We start from the raw sequence: 18,506 nt of genomic DNA on the forward strand, positions 1-18,506 counted from the left end.
TCTCTTGCTGTGTAAGTGCCTACATGATATCCTTGATTTTGCCTGTTGGCCCCCAAAGCCTAAAATATTTGTCATGTGGCCCTTTACTGAAAAAGTGCTGACCCCTGGTATAAATATTAATCTGACTTATCCTTTAATCTGACCCTGATTTACTTTGCCTTAATCCTGATTTATTGTCCCTTAATTGGAGTGTTTCTTTCTAACTTGCTCTTAATTCAGTATTTCCCAAATTCACCTCATAATGTCATAATAGTCAAGAATAGGTGTTCTTGTTAAAAATACAGATTCCATTCTGATTCAGCCGGGTGCTATATCTTATGATCGAGAAAATTTGGGAAATAGTCTTACTGTAGAGATTCACCTTGAGCTTAGCCCAGCAGTGCATTAAATCCCCTCCAGTACTTTGTTCTCAGTTCTTTAATTGCTACTTTTTTCTCAGGCCTATTATTAGTTCTGCTAATCCACTAATCACCCTCCTCCTTTCCCCACAAGAGTAAAACAGCTACTACCATCTGTTGTTCGTTTCTTAGGTGGACCTGCCTGAGGTGAAATCTGCAGCTTTTAGAGACTGTATGTGCCTTGTTTTATACAAGTACAAGCCTTGAGTCTGAGCTTACATCAGAATCTTTTTTTTTTTAGACAACATTAATAAACTTTTAACACAGGTTTGAAGTGGAATCATCAAAAAGATCATATTCAGAATTAAAGCCTAAACTGGACATTTGTTTCCAGTGATGATGGACTCTGTATGACCCATGGAGTCCTCTGATTACCTAATAATGAGAAGATCTGTGTGAGGGTTTTTTTTTGTTTGTTTTTTTTTTTAATGCTGAAGTGTAGTCAGTTTACAACATTGTGTCAGTTTCTGGTGTACAGCATAATCAGTCATACATATACATATATCTTCCTTTTCATATTCTTTTTCATTATAGGTTACTACAGGATACTGAATATAGTTGCCTGTGCTGTACAATATAAACTTGTTATTTACCTATTTTATATATAGTAGTTAGTATTTGCAGATCTTGAACTCCCATTTTTATCCCTTTCCAGCCCCATAACCCCCTGGTAACCATGAGATTTGTGTGAGAGTTTAGATTACTCATATGCAAAATGAATTTATTTTATTACTCTAAACATGGTTTATAGCTTTATTGAAGTATAGTTTTTAATACTTTTAAAAAGTAGTCATATTTTGGTAGTGTATTTTAAGGTGGTTAATATTTAAATATCATATTGAGCCAGTACCTCAGAGCACTTTTGGTTCTGATGCATTTCAGGCTTTAATGAAAAATGCATCACTTTATTTTTCTTCAGATTGCTTTTTTTAATGTAGCATTTTATGATGTGAGGAAAAACCACTTGTAAATAAGTTATTTTCAGAGTCTGTTTTTTGCATCATTCTAGCTATTGCTACTTTTCAAAACATTTAGATTATTATGTAACATTTTTAAAAGAAGAGTAACTACAATGTGGTCTTTATTAATCTTGAGTATTTAATATTAAGATCATATTTATAGATGCAATGTCTTATTCTAATTTGTTTTTAAAAAATTATCCAAGGTTGTAGATGTGATAGGTTATAGTCCATTTAGTACTCTTTTATAAAGAAAGCCCTATCCAGTGCCCCCTAAATGTTTGACTTCTTTTTCTGTTTTCTTTCTAAACTGTTTATATCTTGGGTTTTCCTTTTTTTGCTATATCAAATTGCTCTCTTAGAGCCCCCAGTGAAAACAAAAAAAGAAAGGATTGTATATGTTTTGTTCCTTTGCTATTTTTAACAGCATTGCTTTTATGCCTTTGAGTTTGATATGATAGCATGATCAAAACTCATCATCACGGTGAGGAGGGCATATCTCAGTTGTAGAGTGTGCCTAGCATGCGTGAGGTCCTGGGTTCAATCCCCAGCACCTCCATTAAAAATAAATAAATAAACCTGATTATCCTCCCCCCCCCCCGCCCCAGAAAAAATCAGTTGGAAAAAAACAACTCATCACTGCTGTTTGCTCTGGATAGCCTATCTCAATGAAGTCAGTAAATGAAATGACAAGCACACATTTCCTCACCTTGCCATCTCATTTCTCTGATTCAGATGTCCGTGAGAGGTCTTCCTCCAGGTTTATACAATGTTCAGAGATATTCCTGAAAAGTTTAATTTTCTCAAAATTGTTGAGGAAGCTTGTGGGCCTTATTTTTAAATAGTCAAATATTTTTTCTATACACTATAAATCCTAAAACAAAAATTAAGGAAGTTGTCAAGATACTTTTCCAGCAGCCTTACTTATTAAAGTTTTACAGAGTCACAAAAGGCAAAATTCTTTTTTTAATGTATGGGAAGTTACTAAAAGCCTTTTACCCTTATCAACCAGTATTGTTTCGTTACCTGCTTGTGAATAAGTACATTTTATATCCTGGAGGCTTTGATGTACACACACGTACACACACGTACACACAAGTGACAGATCAAAACATTTAGAGAAGTTGAGATGGAAAGCGCTCACCATAGCTCAGATTCTTTAGGGAATGAGAGAGGGCATAAATAAATAAACATTTCTTCTTTATGTGACTGGAAGAATGAATCTTCCCTAAAGATGAACTTCTCTTTTGTTCATATTGAGAGGATGTGGAAATGAAGGGAGAGTTTAGCCATTTCAGATATCAGTCTAAGTAAATATTGCATCATTTGCTTAGAATGGTTTGAGTATAAATAAAAGGAAATGGCTTTGCTTTAGTTCATTTATCATGTTGGTTGTGTTTGATGTTACGTGTTTGACAGTGAAAACATTCAGAATTCTTCTCAGCCTGTTTATGAAAATCATATTTAAAAATCTCAACTATTCACATTAAAAACAATTGTTTCTTTTCTCAATGATTTATAGATGAAGCCAGCCTGTGTAAAAGCCCTTACTCGTATATTTAAAATATCTGATCAGGATAATGATGGCACTCTCAATGATGCTGAACTCAACTTTTTTCAGGTAGCCTTCTTTTATTTCAGGCATTTGTGTATCTTGGTCTCTTTTTTCTTTTTCTGAGAAAGGCTGTAAAAAATTTATTTGATTAAACAATGATATGTTGATAAACATGCATCTGTGTCATGTAAAAACTCGATTTCACATCAGGCAATTTAATCTTTACCTAGGGGTTAAAACTCTCTTATGCTTAGTAATTGAGGGGACTCTGAGAGTATAATTTCATGGTGTACGGTGGGTGTATTAAGGATGACTTGAAGTCTGAACTCTGCATTATTTCTCTTTCTCAGTTTTATATAACAGAGCTACACAAAGAGCTCTGTGTTTTAGAAACATGGTGGGGAGAGTAGGGAAAACATGTCCTTCTAAGTATGACATGTTTTACTTAATACAAAACAAAGACTATCCTAGTTTAGAAATTGTTTCTTGTCGTTGCAAGTCTTTGATTTAATATTGCTTTGTGGATTAATATTTGTATTATTTGTGGTTTTAACGCTGATGTGTTTTTAACTTAAAATTTTTTTTTTGCTAGAGAATTTGTTTCAACACTCCATTAGCTCCTCAAGCTCTGGAAGATGTCAAGAATGTGGTCAGAAAACATATAAGTGATGGTGTAGCCGATAGTGGATTGACACTGAAAGGTGGGCTAATGGTGTTCCCCCCTGCCTTTGAACTTAATATTTTCAAAATTTGGCAGAAGGTGAAAGTCTTTAGAGTATTTTCTATTTTGGGGGAGATATTTATATTAGCTAATATACCTAAAATTTAACCTGAATATTTGAGTTGGAAGAGACAGGCCATTAATGGGGATGATGATCTTAATCTTACTTTCAGTATAAATTAGAGGTAGGGAGATGGGTTGGATCTCAGGAATGCAGAGATCCATCTGTGGGTAAGAGATTTCTGAAACAAATGTATCTTAAAATTCTTCTCATAGGCATCCTTTAAATAGAAATTATTTTTAGGGAAGAAATACATTTTGTCTACCAGTCAAATTTACCCAATACAGAATGTTCCCTGTAAAATATGTTATCGAGCCACAGTGAGGTAAGAACTGCAGCTGGTAACCAGAATTTTCCATCGTATCAGTAAGTGCAGAGATGTACAAAGTGACTGCGTTTGTTTTTATCATGTAACTTTGTGAATGTCAGTATATTCCTTGGGATATGTTTTGGCCCTCTCATCCAGTTCTGTCTCTTGCTGACCCGGGTGTGTATGTGAAATGATTCTGAAATCAGCTCTGTTTCACGAAGACATTTGTGAACTCTGTTTTGATTTGACCTTCATTATGCAAAGCAAGTTCACACGTGTTCATGAGTCTGGCTCTTGCCGTTAATGTGTTTCATGCTCTTTCTCCCACGTAATTCTGTACCCTTTTCTCATCCACTGTGTTTACTACTTTATTCCAGGTTTCCTTTTTTTACATACACTTTTTATCCAGAGAGGGAGACATGAAACTACTTGGACTGTGCTTCGACGATTTGGTTATGACGACGATCTGGATTTGACACCTGAATATTTATTTCCCTTGTATGTACTTTGGCTTTCTAATTGATTTCACTTGCCAATATTTGTAAGTTTTATTTAGCACAAAGGTAGGTAGGCTTTGAGCTGCTCAAGAATAAATTTAGAATTATAGAGAGGTTTGTAGCAGGATTTCTCAACCTCGACACTGTTGACATTTTAGCCTGGATAATTCATTATTGTAGAGTCTGTTCTGTTCGTTACAGGATGTTTAGCACATCCTTAGATGCCAGTCATACCTCTTCCCCTAGTGGTGACTTCCAGAAATGTCCCCTCAGGAGGGAAGTCACCCCCAGTTGAGAGCCATTGATTTATAGCATGGCTCATACTCTTCCTCACCTTCTAATGGAGAACACAGGTATCTTTTAAAATCTGTTTTACTGAGGAAAGAGATAAAAGATGCTGGACAAACTTGTTTTCAGAGTCAAGGATCAGAAATATATTGGTTAGCATTTTTCTTTTCTTCAGTCCTGAAAATTTAGGTTTTTTGTTTGTTTGCTTGTTTTTGGTTTGTTTGTTTTGAGGGGGAGGTAATTAGGTTTATTTCTTTCTTTATTTTTATAGGAGGTACTGGGGATTGAACCCAGGACCTTGTGCATGCTAAGCATGCACTCTACCACTGAGCTGTTACCCTCCCCCTGTACCTAAGTTTTATAGGCTGTTTTTAGCTTAAAATAAAATAGTTTTTCTAAGTTTTAAGTTCTGTTTAACAGTAAGCCCAGTGTCACCCCAAAATAGGAGACTGCTTTGCTATAGGATGCCTCTTTCACACCCCAGGAAAGTGGGCTTTTCAGGAAGGTGACTTCCCAAGATCTGGCCTTTGAGTCTTTGGCCTTTTCTCTTCACTTTTTCAGTGGTGGATTAATTTTTCTTTTTATATTTTTTTTTTACTGAAGTATAGTCAGTTTACAATGTTGTGTCAATTTCTGGTGTACAGCACAGTGCTTCAGCCATACATGAACATACATAAATTCGTTTTCATATTCTTTTTCACCATAAGTGACTAAAAGCTATTGAATGTAGTTCCGTGTGCTATACAGCATGGACGTGTTATCTATTTTATATATATTAGTATCTGCAAATCTCGAACTCCCCGTTTATCCCTACCCCCTTCCCCCACTGGTGACTGTAATTTGTTTTCTATGTCTGTGAGTCTGTTTCTGTTAATTTTTCTTTTTAATTTTTAGTATAGCATTGCTAGCTATCCACATAAGGGTTCAGAAAAGCTTTGTTGTTGTTTTTTCCTTGCCTATCATTGAAGAAGCAAAGTTTTTTTCTGGTTGGATTCCTGGTCCATTAATTAGCTCTAAGTTGAAACTTCCTTTGTCATGGTTATTAAATCTTGGCTCAAGTATTTATCAGATTTTTCAATAAACATATATTGAATGAATGAATTTGTCCCAGGTCACGTTCGTCCAGTTTTCTTTTCTGTGCCATTTATAGTGGGTAGATGAATTCTGCAGTATGTTGCTTGTTGCTTTCTAAAAGCATGGCAATGAGGAAACTCCATCTTTTATGGTTTTGTGACCTACACAAAGATCTCTTTTCATTTATTTATGTACTGTTCCTTTAATTTTCTGCAAAATAGCCCGCCCCTTCAGAGCCACCACTTGAATCTTTCTAGCCTTCTTATTAAACTCTCTGCCACTGTCCTTCACACTGCTGCTAGATTAACAGATACATAAGCACGGATTGGGCCCTGTCACTTTCCCTTCAAGGTGGGATAAATCCCAAGCTTCTTAAGCAGGTGTCAGAGGTCACTCATGATCTGCTGTGCCCTGGCTCACCCCCTGCCTTCATTCTGGAGGTAAACCCCAGACCGTTTCTAGTCCGCCTGTCAGGTATCGTTTCCCACTCCAAGCTTTTGCCCGTGATGTTTTCACTCTCTCTTCCTCCCTCTCCCTCCAACCTAATTCTTGCTTCTTAACTTTCAAGTCTCAAGTCAGGTGACAGTGTCTCTCAGCAGTGCTGACACGTTCCCATCCCCAGGCCAGAGGTGTTCCCTTTCACACGGGCTCTCCCAGCATCCTTGGTTTACCGATACTCAGCAGTTGCCGCATTCTCTTGAGATAGTGAGGTTATCTGTTTTGTGGTCTGTCTCCAGCTTGGATGTGTTCCTTAAAGGTAGGGGGCCTGTCTTGTTTTTGTGTCCCTCATACCTCAGTGCATTTGATACATGTTTATTGAATGGGATTGAGGCTGTGTCAGAGGTTAAATCAGGCAGAAGTAACATCTCTTCACATCATTTTCAAATCATTACAATGTTGATATTTTATGTAGCTCATAATTTTGACTGATAATTGGTTTATAGGAAGAGCAACGCATTACAGTTTAATCAGCGTTATTTGTAAAAAAAAAAAAATTGGGGGGGGAGATAATTAAGTTTACTTATTTATTTTTAGAGGAGGTGCTCGGAATTGAACCCAGGATCTTGTGTGTGCTAAGCATGCGCTCTGCCGCTTGTGCTATACCTTCCCCCATTACAGTTGTAAAATGTAAAACTTTTAACACAACTTGCCCTTCAGATATTTAAGAAAACTGTTTATGTCCCCTTGGAATGAGCACTGTTATGACTCTTCTGAGAATTGCCGTACCACTCCAATGGCTTTTCCCTGGGAGAGTCTAAATGGCTGCAGCAGACATATTTCTGTCATCCTACAAAAAGACTTGTTGCAGTTTCATATTCATTTCTTAAATTTTAGTATTTGTTTAATGGTTTGTTTTACTTTCTTTTTTTTCATCAACAGGCTAAAAATACCTCCTGATTGCACTACTGAATTAAATCATCATGCATATTTGTTTCTCCAGAGTACTTTTGACAAGCATGATTTGGTAAGCTTTTAGCTGCAGTTTTCCATGGTACCTGGTGAAGTACTTTTCTGTGAATGATACAGCTCTTTTCCCTGAGCTCTAGGGGCTCATGTCACATAGCCAGAAATTACTCAACCTCTCTTAACTTCTACTAGCAAAAATACTTCTATTATTGACATAATTGTTTTCTCAAGATTAAAAAATGTAGTTTCTGATAGACTTGCATAGGTTGCTTATATATGTGTAAGGGATTTTCCTGATAAAATGTAAAGATTTCTTTTCATTTGCTAGTTTGTAGAAGCATCTTCACTAGATTCGGGGGCTCTTGTGCTGGGAGTTACTCTCCCAGGTATTTAACACCATGTGTACTTCCTTGTGTGTCTGCAGGATAGAGACTGTGCTTTGTCACCTGATGAGCTTAAAGATTTGTTTAAAGTTTTCCCTTACATACCTTGGGGGCCAGATGTGAATAACACAGTTTGTACAAATGAAAGAGGCTGGATCACCTACCAGGGATTCCTTTCCCAGTGGACGTGAGTACAGAGCTCGCTGCTTTCCTCCCGGGTCACAGCTAGTTTAAACTTATGGTGCTTTAGATTCATTATTTTTTACGTTTGTCAGATCTTACAAAATGCTTCAACATAACTGCCTGTGAGCAGGATTTACAGTGCTGCTATCTCTGACATGAACTATAGATGTTCTATAAATTTATCAGGAAGGAATGTGTTTGCTTTGGGGTAATATACAGGGAAACAGTAATAAGTCATATCGAAGTGGAACTAAATTCTAATGTTTTGATTAAGGGAGTTGGAAACATTGTTATCACACAATTGTTATATCTTGGTACAGGGAGATCATATTTTACTTGACACTGCAGGCGTATTTTGAGGGTTTGTTGTTGTTGTTTGTTTTTAATGCAGTCCTAGACTTAGTGAGGGTGTCTACAGTCTAGTTACAGCCAAGTTGACCTTTTGTCTAGGGTGCTGAGGAAATCCCCTGGTTGTGCATAAATGACATAATTACTTTAGCCGTGGTGAGACTAACTTTCTCAGCACCGGGATCTATGCTTTCTTCAAATCGTAAGAAAGGCTAACTTATTTCAGGTGCCATTCAGTTATTTTTACACCCTTCTCAGACCTTTTCAGATTAACTAGCCAGTATTTGCAGTACAATATATAACTTGGGAAGCAGAAAATATAAAATATCCCTGCTCTGGATCTTACTAGTATCTCACTGTTCATCTGCATGGGTTTGCTCTCTCCTGGCAGATGGAGTAGTTACAGATAATTCCCGCCGCCCCCACCTGTGTTCTCCTCCCTTTCTTCTCTGCCATAAGAATGTCATTGTAGGAAAAAGAAAAGCCATAGTTAGGCACGTGGGAAATTAAAGGAGTTTGACAAAAGTTATCTGGGTCTGGTAGCAAAACTATTTGAGCTGTTATAATTTTTTTTATATAAAAATATTCACTTAGGAACTTTCCACATTTTAAACTCTTCCCTTTCCTAGGCTCACGACCTATTTAGATGTGCAGCGGTGCCTGGAGTATTTGGGTTACCTTGGCTATTCAATATTGACTGAACAAGAGTCACAAGCTTCAGCGATCACAGGTAAGTATCCGAGTACCATTCAGTTTGTAATTAGAAAATTTTTTAAGATTCAGTTTCATAAGTAAAAAGAGTGAAAATAAACTCATCTTCATACTCTGCCCACGATTTGGTAATTTTTCTTGAGTTGAGATGTTTATCAAAAAAGGAAGAGTAGAGGTTTTACTTCCACTCTGCCCATGATGGCTCTGCACTGATGAAAATCTGGGAGGGCTGTGGGCATTAAAAGAATTTACCAGTCTACCTTGCGTTTTAATTTTCTTTAAACATTAAAAACAATGCCTGTTAACTCATGATCCTGATACTGAACTGACTGTACATCTCTCAGTTTCATAACCTGTCTCCACATTAATAAATTTTTCACAGGTCTTGTAATGTTAACCAGGCATCTTTGCCAAGGAACGTGCTCCACTTAAAGAAAACCCACAGAAACACTAGGAAATAGCAAATAAGGGGACTGATCATTTCAAGGAGTTCTTACATCCTAATTGGTAGGAAAAAATGCCATGTCTTACAGGAAACCCCATAACAAGAAGACAGCCAGTGTTAAACTGACAGAGCAAGTACCCCTTAAAGTACTTAACCAATTAGTGTTTAATTCAGCACCAAAGAGTAAGGAACTAATTACTAGCCAGCGTGAGGTTCTTTTACTCAACAAAATATGGTGAACATCTTTCTGTATCAACAAGTATACTTTATATATTGTTAGTATTAGATAATGTGTCATCATATGGTTACTCTATAACTTAACTATCCCACAATTATTATGTGTTGTGTTTTTTTTTTAATCATTTGCAGTTTTTTGCTACTATAGTGTCTCTGGTGAGTTTTCTTGTGGTTGAATCTTTGGGTACATCTTAATGAGGCCTCTTGACCTCAGGAAGAGATGCCCCATTGCTCTGCTGGTACAACATTGTTTTCAGGGTTGCCTTTTACAGATTTACGTTTGAAAGGCCAGTTAACCTTAGAGTGCCTATCCCTTCCCATTTGTAGACCTAAGAGAGTGCAGTTTTGAGATAAGATCTTTCAGTTTATAATTTGTTATGACAATAATTTATAACTGAAAAGATAGATGGGATATAGTGTTGGCTATATACATTGCAATTTTTGTTCATTTCTGGGGTATCATTTTCCTTACAGAAAGGCACTAATTTTATGATGAAATGAATATCATTTAGTTACCAGTTTACTTTACAGCCGACTTTCAGAAATGCATCTTTTCCAGTAAGTGAGGCTCTTCTGTATTGTATTTTGTACTTTATTTCACACACAGCTTGACTGTTGCACAGTATGTTTATTGATCAAACACTTTGTAAAAATGATAAATAGCAATTGCCTATTTTGCAGAAGGTGAAATGACGGTTCAGTGGGTCCAAATGGTGCATAATTAACTTTTTTTTTCTTTTCAGTAACGAGAGATAAAAAAATAGACCTTCAGAAAAAACAGACTCAAAGAAATGTATTCAGATGTAATGTAATTGGGGTGAAAAACTGTGGGAAGAGTGGAGTTCTTCAGGCTCTTCTTGGGAGAAACTTAACGGTGAGAGTTCTCAGAAAATAGAACTTTAACCCGACAAATTTTTATAGTCATCAGTTTACATGATTTTTTCATAACCATTAACCTTTTTAGATGGTTGCTAGAACTGAGTGACCTATGGATAATAGTACAGCTAAAGTGTAACAGTAATCTCATTGAGCTGGCTTTATCTTTGCTTCATTGATGTTAGCTATCATCTGTCTTTTTTTTTTTTTTTTTAACCAGTGTTTCGATGGGGATTAAATAAATACACATATGAAAGCATCAAATACAGTGCTTGGCATGAAGTAAATGTACAGTAAATATTTTGAACTGATACTGATTCTAATTCTGACTACTGCCTTAAGTAAAGAGACTGACATTTTTCCAGATGACATAGCAGACCAAATTATAGTGTAGTGAGAATTGCCAGCAGGTGGCTCTGGAATACACTTTCCATAAAACAGTTTGCTTCCTTTCCAGCTACTGCTTTCCTTTTATGCAGAATGAATGCATCTTTTGTTTTAGACCTTAAGAACTAAGAAACAAAATCAATATCCCCTTTGTACTGGTAAATAATACATAGCGTAGGAAAGAATGTCCTTTTTTTTTCCTGTAAAATACCCACACATATACACAGAGTGCGTGTGTTGATGAAAACTAGTTACTGTAATTTTTTACTGTAAGCACTGAGATTTTTGGTTGTTTTCAGAGGCAGAAGAAGATTCGTGATGATCATAAATCTTACTATGCGATTAACACTGTTTATGTATATGGACAGGAGAAATACTTGTTGGTAAGAAATTTTCTGGCATATAAAGATGATTAATTATTGGATACATTTTTAAATGGCTGTTTGAAAACAGAATTGGATTTAATTTAGTGGCTTGTGTGATTTTTTTTTTCCACCTGGTTTATTCTTTGAAATTAATTTTAATTCCCTTGATCTGTATAGTGAAACATGTATAGATATAAGTGAAAAATTGTCTATTTGTCTGCTTAATTGTATGTTATACCACTATAAGAAAGTAAAAAAAAATTAAATATGCTTTACTCTCTCTTCTACGTTAATTTTTGAAAATTATGTCCTCTACTATTACTAGAAATTAATAATGAAAACCTTAGTGCAGGTGTGTGGTAGTTTATCTGTAATCTGAATCGAGTTTTATCTATTTAGCAAGGAGGAGTATAGTTAACAAATCTGTTAGCATAAAAAATGATTGAAAGAAGGGTATGACTGAAAACATAATATGAAATAGTACAAAGAGATGTATGTTCTTTTTGGATCCAGTCTGATTTTGGTTTGAACCCTGGTCCACCACTGATTAGCTGTGTGGCAAGTTGCTTATTCTCTCTGAGCCTGAGTTTCTTATTAAGTTAGCTAATAAGAGAAGCTCCAAACAAGTAATAGATACTAAAGAAAATTCATTCCCTTCCTTTTTCTTTTTGGAAATATTTATTCTGCTAGACAGATGATCATGTTGAATTTTATGTATACTTTGCTCTTTATGATAAAAGTTCTTTGTCAGTTTCTTTTCTTTTTTCTTTTTGCAAATAACAAAAGAATTTATTTGGCGGAGTTTTAAGAATTGGGAGACACAGATTTGGGTAAACCCAAAGGAGTGTTTGAGAGAACAGAGTCAGTGGCTGATCAGTTTCTTATTAAACCTGTTTAGCTCCCATCTTTCTCCTCTAAGTGTAATTCTACATATTGGGTGTGCAGTGAATCTTGCTGATTATTCATTTCTCTGCTTTTATTTATACAACAACTCTTTGCAAATTGATTTCTTTCATGTCTCTGAATATTCATGCTGTAGTAGTGTTTTACTTGGAATATGTTGAGTCACCTCTGACTTCACACTTCCCCGTTCCTCTCCTCAACGAAGATTCACTCTTATGTAGCTCAGTACTGAAGTTTATTCGTGTTGGATCATTATCATATCATAGATGGGATATTTCTTTAGAGGTGTTATAATAAACTTTGAAAAAGAGTAGGCAGTGAAGTAGAACAAAATAACCTTAATGTACGGTCCTTTGCTTTGTGTTTTTGATTGGTAGGGAGAAAAGGTGGTGTGGTAGAAAGAAAAAAGACTTGGGAATCATATCTGAGTTCAAATTTTGGTTTGATGATTAGTTAGAGATTAGTTAGATGTGTTATCTTTGGCAGTTGACCTAGTCTCTAGCTTGTTTTCTTGTTTATAGTATGTAGAGAATTCATGTAAAGGGCCTGCCCAGCACACTTCAGTCGCTCACTAAATGCTACTTTCTGTAGAACCTTAGTCACCATTTTTCATTTACAAAAACCAGAAGCTACTTATGTATCTACACTTCTGACATCTAAAAAACAGTCTGAAATTATGCTTAACTAGTACTTTTTAATTAAGAAGTCAAATCAGGCAAGTGATAAAACATGATGACTTTAATTATGTATGAATATTATACTTATGTTTCTCATTATCTTTCTTTTTACAAGTTGCATGATATCTCAGAGTCGGAATTTCTAACTGAGGCTGAGATCCTTTGTGATGTTGTATGCCTGGTATATGATGTCAGTAACCCCAAATCCTTTGAATACTGTGCCAGGATTTTTAAGGTTTGTTGTTCTTTTCGTCTGAGTTTAACTTTATAAAGGGTTTAATGGAATTGTAATGTGTTTTCTAACCAGGGAAATACAAGAAAATTACTTATGGAACTTTTTGAAAAGTACCTGTGTGTCCTATACCTAAAGGATCTGGTTTCATTCTGAGGTGATAGAGTCCCAGACAATTTTAAAAACAGTTTTTTCTGCACATGACTCTGATGTGCAGTCCTGGTTAAGAACCTCTGCATTAATGGAGGGTCTTGGCTGTTAGGACTGCACACCAAGAATAATAATAGAGCAAGGGAATAAACCTAAACCAGAGGCTTGAAAAATTACCAGTTACTTTGAAAACATCAACACAATTCAATAAGAGTAAAAAACTATATGTACAAAGGAATTTATTCTAGCAGTGTTTTTAATAGCAAAAACCTGGAGATAATCCAAATGTCTAACAATAGGAGGACGGTTTACCAAATTAAGATAAAATAATCCCATGAAATTTTAAGTAGCCATTAAAAATAATGGTTTTGAATTCTGAAAACATGGAAAATTCAGTATTATATTTTTAAATGATTATATCCAGCATGACTGCAACTATAGAAACATACATATATACACATACAAAAAATGTATGTGCTTAAGGACTAGAGGTAATATCAAAAAATGAAAACATTGTGCTTTAAGATAGAGGAATGTAAGTGGGTTTCTTTTTATTTCAAAGTATTGTTTCTTTTTAATAATTTCTTTTTCAAATTGCAGTGAATCTGAAGAATTGTTACAGGTTTATATTGTTTCCAGCATTAGAAAAGTGGCCCTGGTCTTACTATGCTGCTGACCTGGACCACTGCCCGTCCTTGCCTCTTACTTCACTTTCTCTTTGAAACGATTGATGCTTTGCCTATCCAGAGAAAATTTTTAGTGCACGTTTAATTAAATTTAGTAATTTCTGAACTTACCATATTTTGATTTCATTTTTTATTCTATAGCAACACTTTATGGACAGCAGAATACCTTGCTTAATCGTAGCTGCAAAGTCAGACCTGCATGAAGTTAAACAAGAATACAGTATTTCACCTACTGATTTCTGCAGGAAACACAAAATGCCTCCACCACAAGCCTTCACTTGCAATACTACTGATGCACCCAGTAAAGATATCTTTGTTAAATTGACAACCATGGCCATGTACCCGTAAGTACTTGCTCTGCCATCGTTTTCACGTTGCATGGTTCATGATAACATTGCATGCCCTTATTAGCCATGAGGGTGGAATCTTTGTCACATAGAAGTTGTTCAGCAACAGAAAGAGACTTTGTAATGAGAAGGTACAAGTTTGAGTAAATGCAAGTTTGGTTTGGGTACCATAATAAAATTATGTAAATGGTGATTCTGACCATATTTGAATATGTTTGAGCAGGCTGTAACTATCTTAATAGGATAGTACAATAAAACTCAGCCCCTCACTCAGCATTAAAAAAAAACAATGTTAACTGCAGTAAAGTGGGGTTGATGTCATGTTGCTTTACGCTTATAAGGCATTTTCATATGAACAAAAAGTTCATTTTTGTATTTTTCTGTTGATTAATTGACCTTGAGTATGTGAAAGATTCTAAAATCTTTTATTTTTAATTTATGTTTAAATTATGGGTATGTTTGAGTTCAGGATATAATGTCTTTTTTAAGTGCCATAAAAAGTAGTTGTAATTGGAATTCCCTCTATCATAAACGTTTTACATGAATGTTATGAGCCACAAATTTTATGTACATTTATTGTATATGTATACATGCGTATGCACAAGCACGTAACTGTGGTCATCGTCATAGTTTACTAACTGTCTTAAAATTGCATGGTTCTTAATGGCATTCTCCTCAAGTACTGTGTTTGTACAAATTCTGTTTTGCAACAAGATAGTTTTTCAGGCAGTGCGTTTCTCAGGACTTTATCGTTTATTCTGTGTATTATTATGCTATTCTCTAAATTATTTTTCTTATGAAAACTACAGTATAAAATAGAGTAATACTCAAAAATTGCTATAAACTGAGGTTTCTCAGAAGGGCATTAATTTGTACAGATTTTTCAAATCAGAGTTAACTTTATTGGTATTCCTTTAATACTTGTTTTAAAAAATGCAGCAAACCCTTGAAATTCTATTTGTGTTGGAAAAGAAGTCATATCTATTATTATAAGATAAGAAAAATCTTCTTTATGTTTTGAACTTTGCTTTAAAACTCTCGTGTATGTTATCTACAGAGAGGATCATTACAGAGACAGACTCTCCCGAGACACGGGCAACACTGATAGAATAGAGAATTTGAGAAAAATCTGGGTCTTTCTAAAAACTGCTTTGTAAGTTACTTTTTCTTTGTGGCTTCTATGGGATTTTAATGATATTTTCTTATAGATGACCAAATCTCCTTTCGTGCCATAATTAACACTTAGTAACTATCCAGAAACGCACTGCTTGGTCAGGCTCACTGCCTCCATGTATATCACAGTGTCTTTTTTTTGCTATGTAAATGCACTCTCTTAATCTTATACATAACTAACTGCAACTGTGTTTTTAGATCTGCATCTTTAAAACATTTTTACTGCAACGTGTGCGAGTGTGTGTGCGTGTGTGTGTATATGATAAATGTACATACACGGACACTTGTTTACATGGTTAATCCAAAACTACTTCTCTTACGAAGCATCTCCCTGTTGCTAAGCATACTTTGCATCCCTCCTCTTTGGTGGGTGGCTCCTGTGTGTGTTGAAGAGTCAGATTCAACTTATAAAATAAAAGATGGATTCCAGTATGACAGCTGGCAGGAACGTAGTAGCAGCGATATGTTCATCGTCACAAGTCAGATTTTAAAAAGGAATGTCTTGAGCCTAGAAGAGTCTTTTTAAAAATTAATTCTTGTTTTTCTTCATGTCGGGATTAGGCATTATTGGGATGCTGCTAATCTCCACAACCATGCCACTGTGTGCTGTGGTCTCATCAGATCTCACAAGCTGAGCCAAGTCAGATTGGGCCAGTCATTTGACTGAGAAGCCTCTAAAAAATGTTCAGGTGTTACAGGAAGTGATGGCATTGATTCATCAGGGGGCGCTCTTCTGAGTGGGTTCTGCGCCAGTACCTCTTCAGGGGTGGTGTGATGGCCTTGTATGTCTGAGTGGCTCTGACCACTGAGCAGTCATTGGAGACCCCCAGCTTTGGTCGTTAGAGCAGAGGTGAAATGGGTTGGCCCACGTGCCTGTTCTAACTAGTGCAACTCCACTCAACCAGAAAGGAGTCAGAAAGCCTCCCTAAATTTCATATCTAGCATCAATTGGATCCATTGTTGATTTTTACATCCTTACTCAGAGTTTCATTCTGTCATACTTATGCTGTGTTTTGGTAGCAGATGAAATTAACCCTATATTTTGGGTTCAAGTAGAATCTTACAAAGCACTTTGATTTCCTTTGGGAGCCATGGTGCTTGATGAATTAAAGACGATGTTGTTCATATCTCCCCAGGGTTGAATATACTCGTCTTTTGATTCTTGTGTGTATTTGTCTCTCTTCTCCTTCCTGGTTTCCAGGCATGTGTGTATGCTGAGGGAGGAGGAGGAGGGAATGGCTATTTAAATGCTAGCAAACTTTGACCTTTTGGTGGGTGCTGTGGCTTACTCAGTTTTTCTTTTATTAATTTAGATGAGGGTGCCATCTATTGCTGTGCATATTTATTCCACGAAAACTCTTGTAATAATAATTCCATCCCCCCTCCAAAAAAGCAAAAGTGTTAGCTAATTTTCCAGATTTTCTATAGGGAGGGAGGAGGGATCTGTTGCTGTTGAATATATTTTTGGTAAATGTGGAATTCTGCACAACTTTAGCATGCCCCACACTGTCCTTTTCCTTAGTGTTGCTTATGCCTAAATCTTTTTTTTTTTTAAGTTGGCACACTCTGACTTGTGCCATATTTGTAAGTAAGAACTCAACTCCTGTCCTTCTGTGTGTTTTCGCAGCCATGCCCGGTTACGCTGTATGTGCACCTGCAACAGGTGTACATTTTGCATCTGTCAGAACTTCCTCAACTCAGACTTGCTGCAATCTGTAAAGAACAAAATCTTCACTGCAGTTCTTAACAGGTTCTTAACTTTATTTACTGGGTACCAGGCGTTCTGTTCAAATACAAAAGAAAAAAGCGGATAACTATTTATTATACAGATACTCACTACAGAGACAACAAGCCGACTGATGCCCAACTAACTTCCACTAAAATCCTCACTGTAGTGACGTTTAGTTTTGGAGTCATTCTTAATGTTTAAAAATTAATAGATACATTTAGGGGACTGAAAGATTTTGCCTTTTGTTTTTCCATTAAGGAGGTTAAAGTATTTTTTATATTAGAGGATAATATGTGTAGGGAGATTAAAATCTTTGGCTGAGAGTTGTAGAAATAGATGAGGACTTCGGTAAGGAAAAGACACATTGATCCCAAATGTTACACTGTGCTCAGCTTTTATTCAAATAGTACAGCTTACCAAAACCATACTAATGTGAACAGTATCTTGGGTTTGAAAAACTTCTCTATTTTTGTAATCACTTACAGTTATAATTTACTTTTAAGTATCTGGAATGTTTATTTGAAATAATATGATTTCTGGAAATGAAGATAATAATCAGTATTAAGGATTCAAAGGAATATGGAAAAGAAAAGCAAATCTATAGGGCTAGTTTTTGAAGTCTTTATAATTGAGTCCAAAACATAAAGTATGCCTAGAAAATAACACAGTTTTAAAAAGTAAGAGAAACAAAAACAACCAAAAGATAGGTTATATACATTCCCTCAAAGCAATGAACTTGGAAGGTTATGTTCTTATTCCAGTCATGCTACCTTTGTTCAAATTGATTTTACATTCTGGGGCATTGAAGAACCTATGTAATATTAATTTGTATCTGATGTCAAATTTTTATGTGTCTAAGAATGAATCAGATTTTTGAAGTCATTCAAATGTCATTGAGAACAGAGCTTGATTAAGACAGATGATCAAGCTAAATAGATTTTGGTTAGAAATGGATCCATTATTTGGACTCTCACTGGAGGCTAGGCTTTGGCTGTACCAAATGGGTAGGGTAGTTTGTGTCCACCAGCACGATAGGAGACGTAGCTGTGAAACAGAGAGATCATGTTTTATGTGAGTCAGAAACTAACTTCGAAGACATTCTGAAAGAGTCGCAGTGATGCTTTGAGCGCTGGCAGCTCTGGAATAAGAAAGCAGCCATCTCAGGTGATTGCTTTGAAGGGATCCCCCCACTCATTTGGTGGTAAAGTTCTGCCTCTGTCCTTTGAATGGCGTCTTACAAAGAGTAACACAGACAGATTCTCTCACGACAACCGTGAGAAAACGCAAGGCTAGTTCAAACCAAACAACATTCAGGAGCTCCGGTGTCAGAAATGGTAGAGTTGGAAGAGGTTCTAGAATTCCTCTGGCCTAACCTTCTATGAGAATGCCTTCCTGCAAGCCTTC

General features: G+C 35.9%; 1 protein-coding gene across 11 annotated transcripts in view; it reads left to right on the forward strand.

Annotated features, from left to right (window-relative positions):
• Window positions 1-18,506, forward strand: part of RHOT1 (ras homolog family member T1) — a 54,564-nt gene that overhangs the window by 25,360 nt on the left and 10,698 nt on the right. For 7 of the 11 annotated variants that reach the window (XM_032457691.1, XM_032457694.1, XM_032457696.1 and 4 more), the window contains 12 exons: window positions 2,880-2,978; window positions 3,505-3,613; window positions 4,382-4,502; window positions 7,244-7,328; window positions 7,695-7,840; window positions 8,814-8,914; window positions 10,321-10,451; window positions 11,140-11,223; window positions 12,901-13,020; window positions 13,995-14,197; window positions 15,258-15,353; window positions 17,001-17,123. In XM_032457691.1, the coding sequence (XP_032313582.1) occupies window positions 2,880-2,978; window positions 3,505-3,613; window positions 4,382-4,502; window positions 7,244-7,328; window positions 7,695-7,840; window positions 8,814-8,914; window positions 10,321-10,451; window positions 11,140-11,223; window positions 12,901-13,020; window positions 13,995-14,197; window positions 15,258-15,353; window positions 17,001-17,123 (1,418 nt within the window). The remainder of the gene's footprint in view (window positions 1-2,879; window positions 2,979-3,504; window positions 3,614-4,381; window positions 4,503-7,243; window positions 7,329-7,694; window positions 7,841-8,813; window positions 8,915-10,320; window positions 10,452-11,139; window positions 11,224-12,900; window positions 13,021-13,994; window positions 14,198-15,257; window positions 15,354-17,000; window positions 17,124-18,506) is intronic. The other 4 variants (XM_032457692.1, XM_032457695.1, XM_032457697.1 and 1 more) reach the window with 3 other exon arrangements.

This window comes from Camelus ferus, chromosome 16 (genome assembly GCF_009834535.1).
Source record: "Camelus ferus isolate YT-003-E chromosome 16, BCGSAC_Cfer_1.0, whole genome shotgun sequence".
Classification (NCBI taxonomy): domain Eukaryota; kingdom Metazoa; phylum Chordata; class Mammalia; order Artiodactyla; family Camelidae; genus Camelus; species Camelus ferus.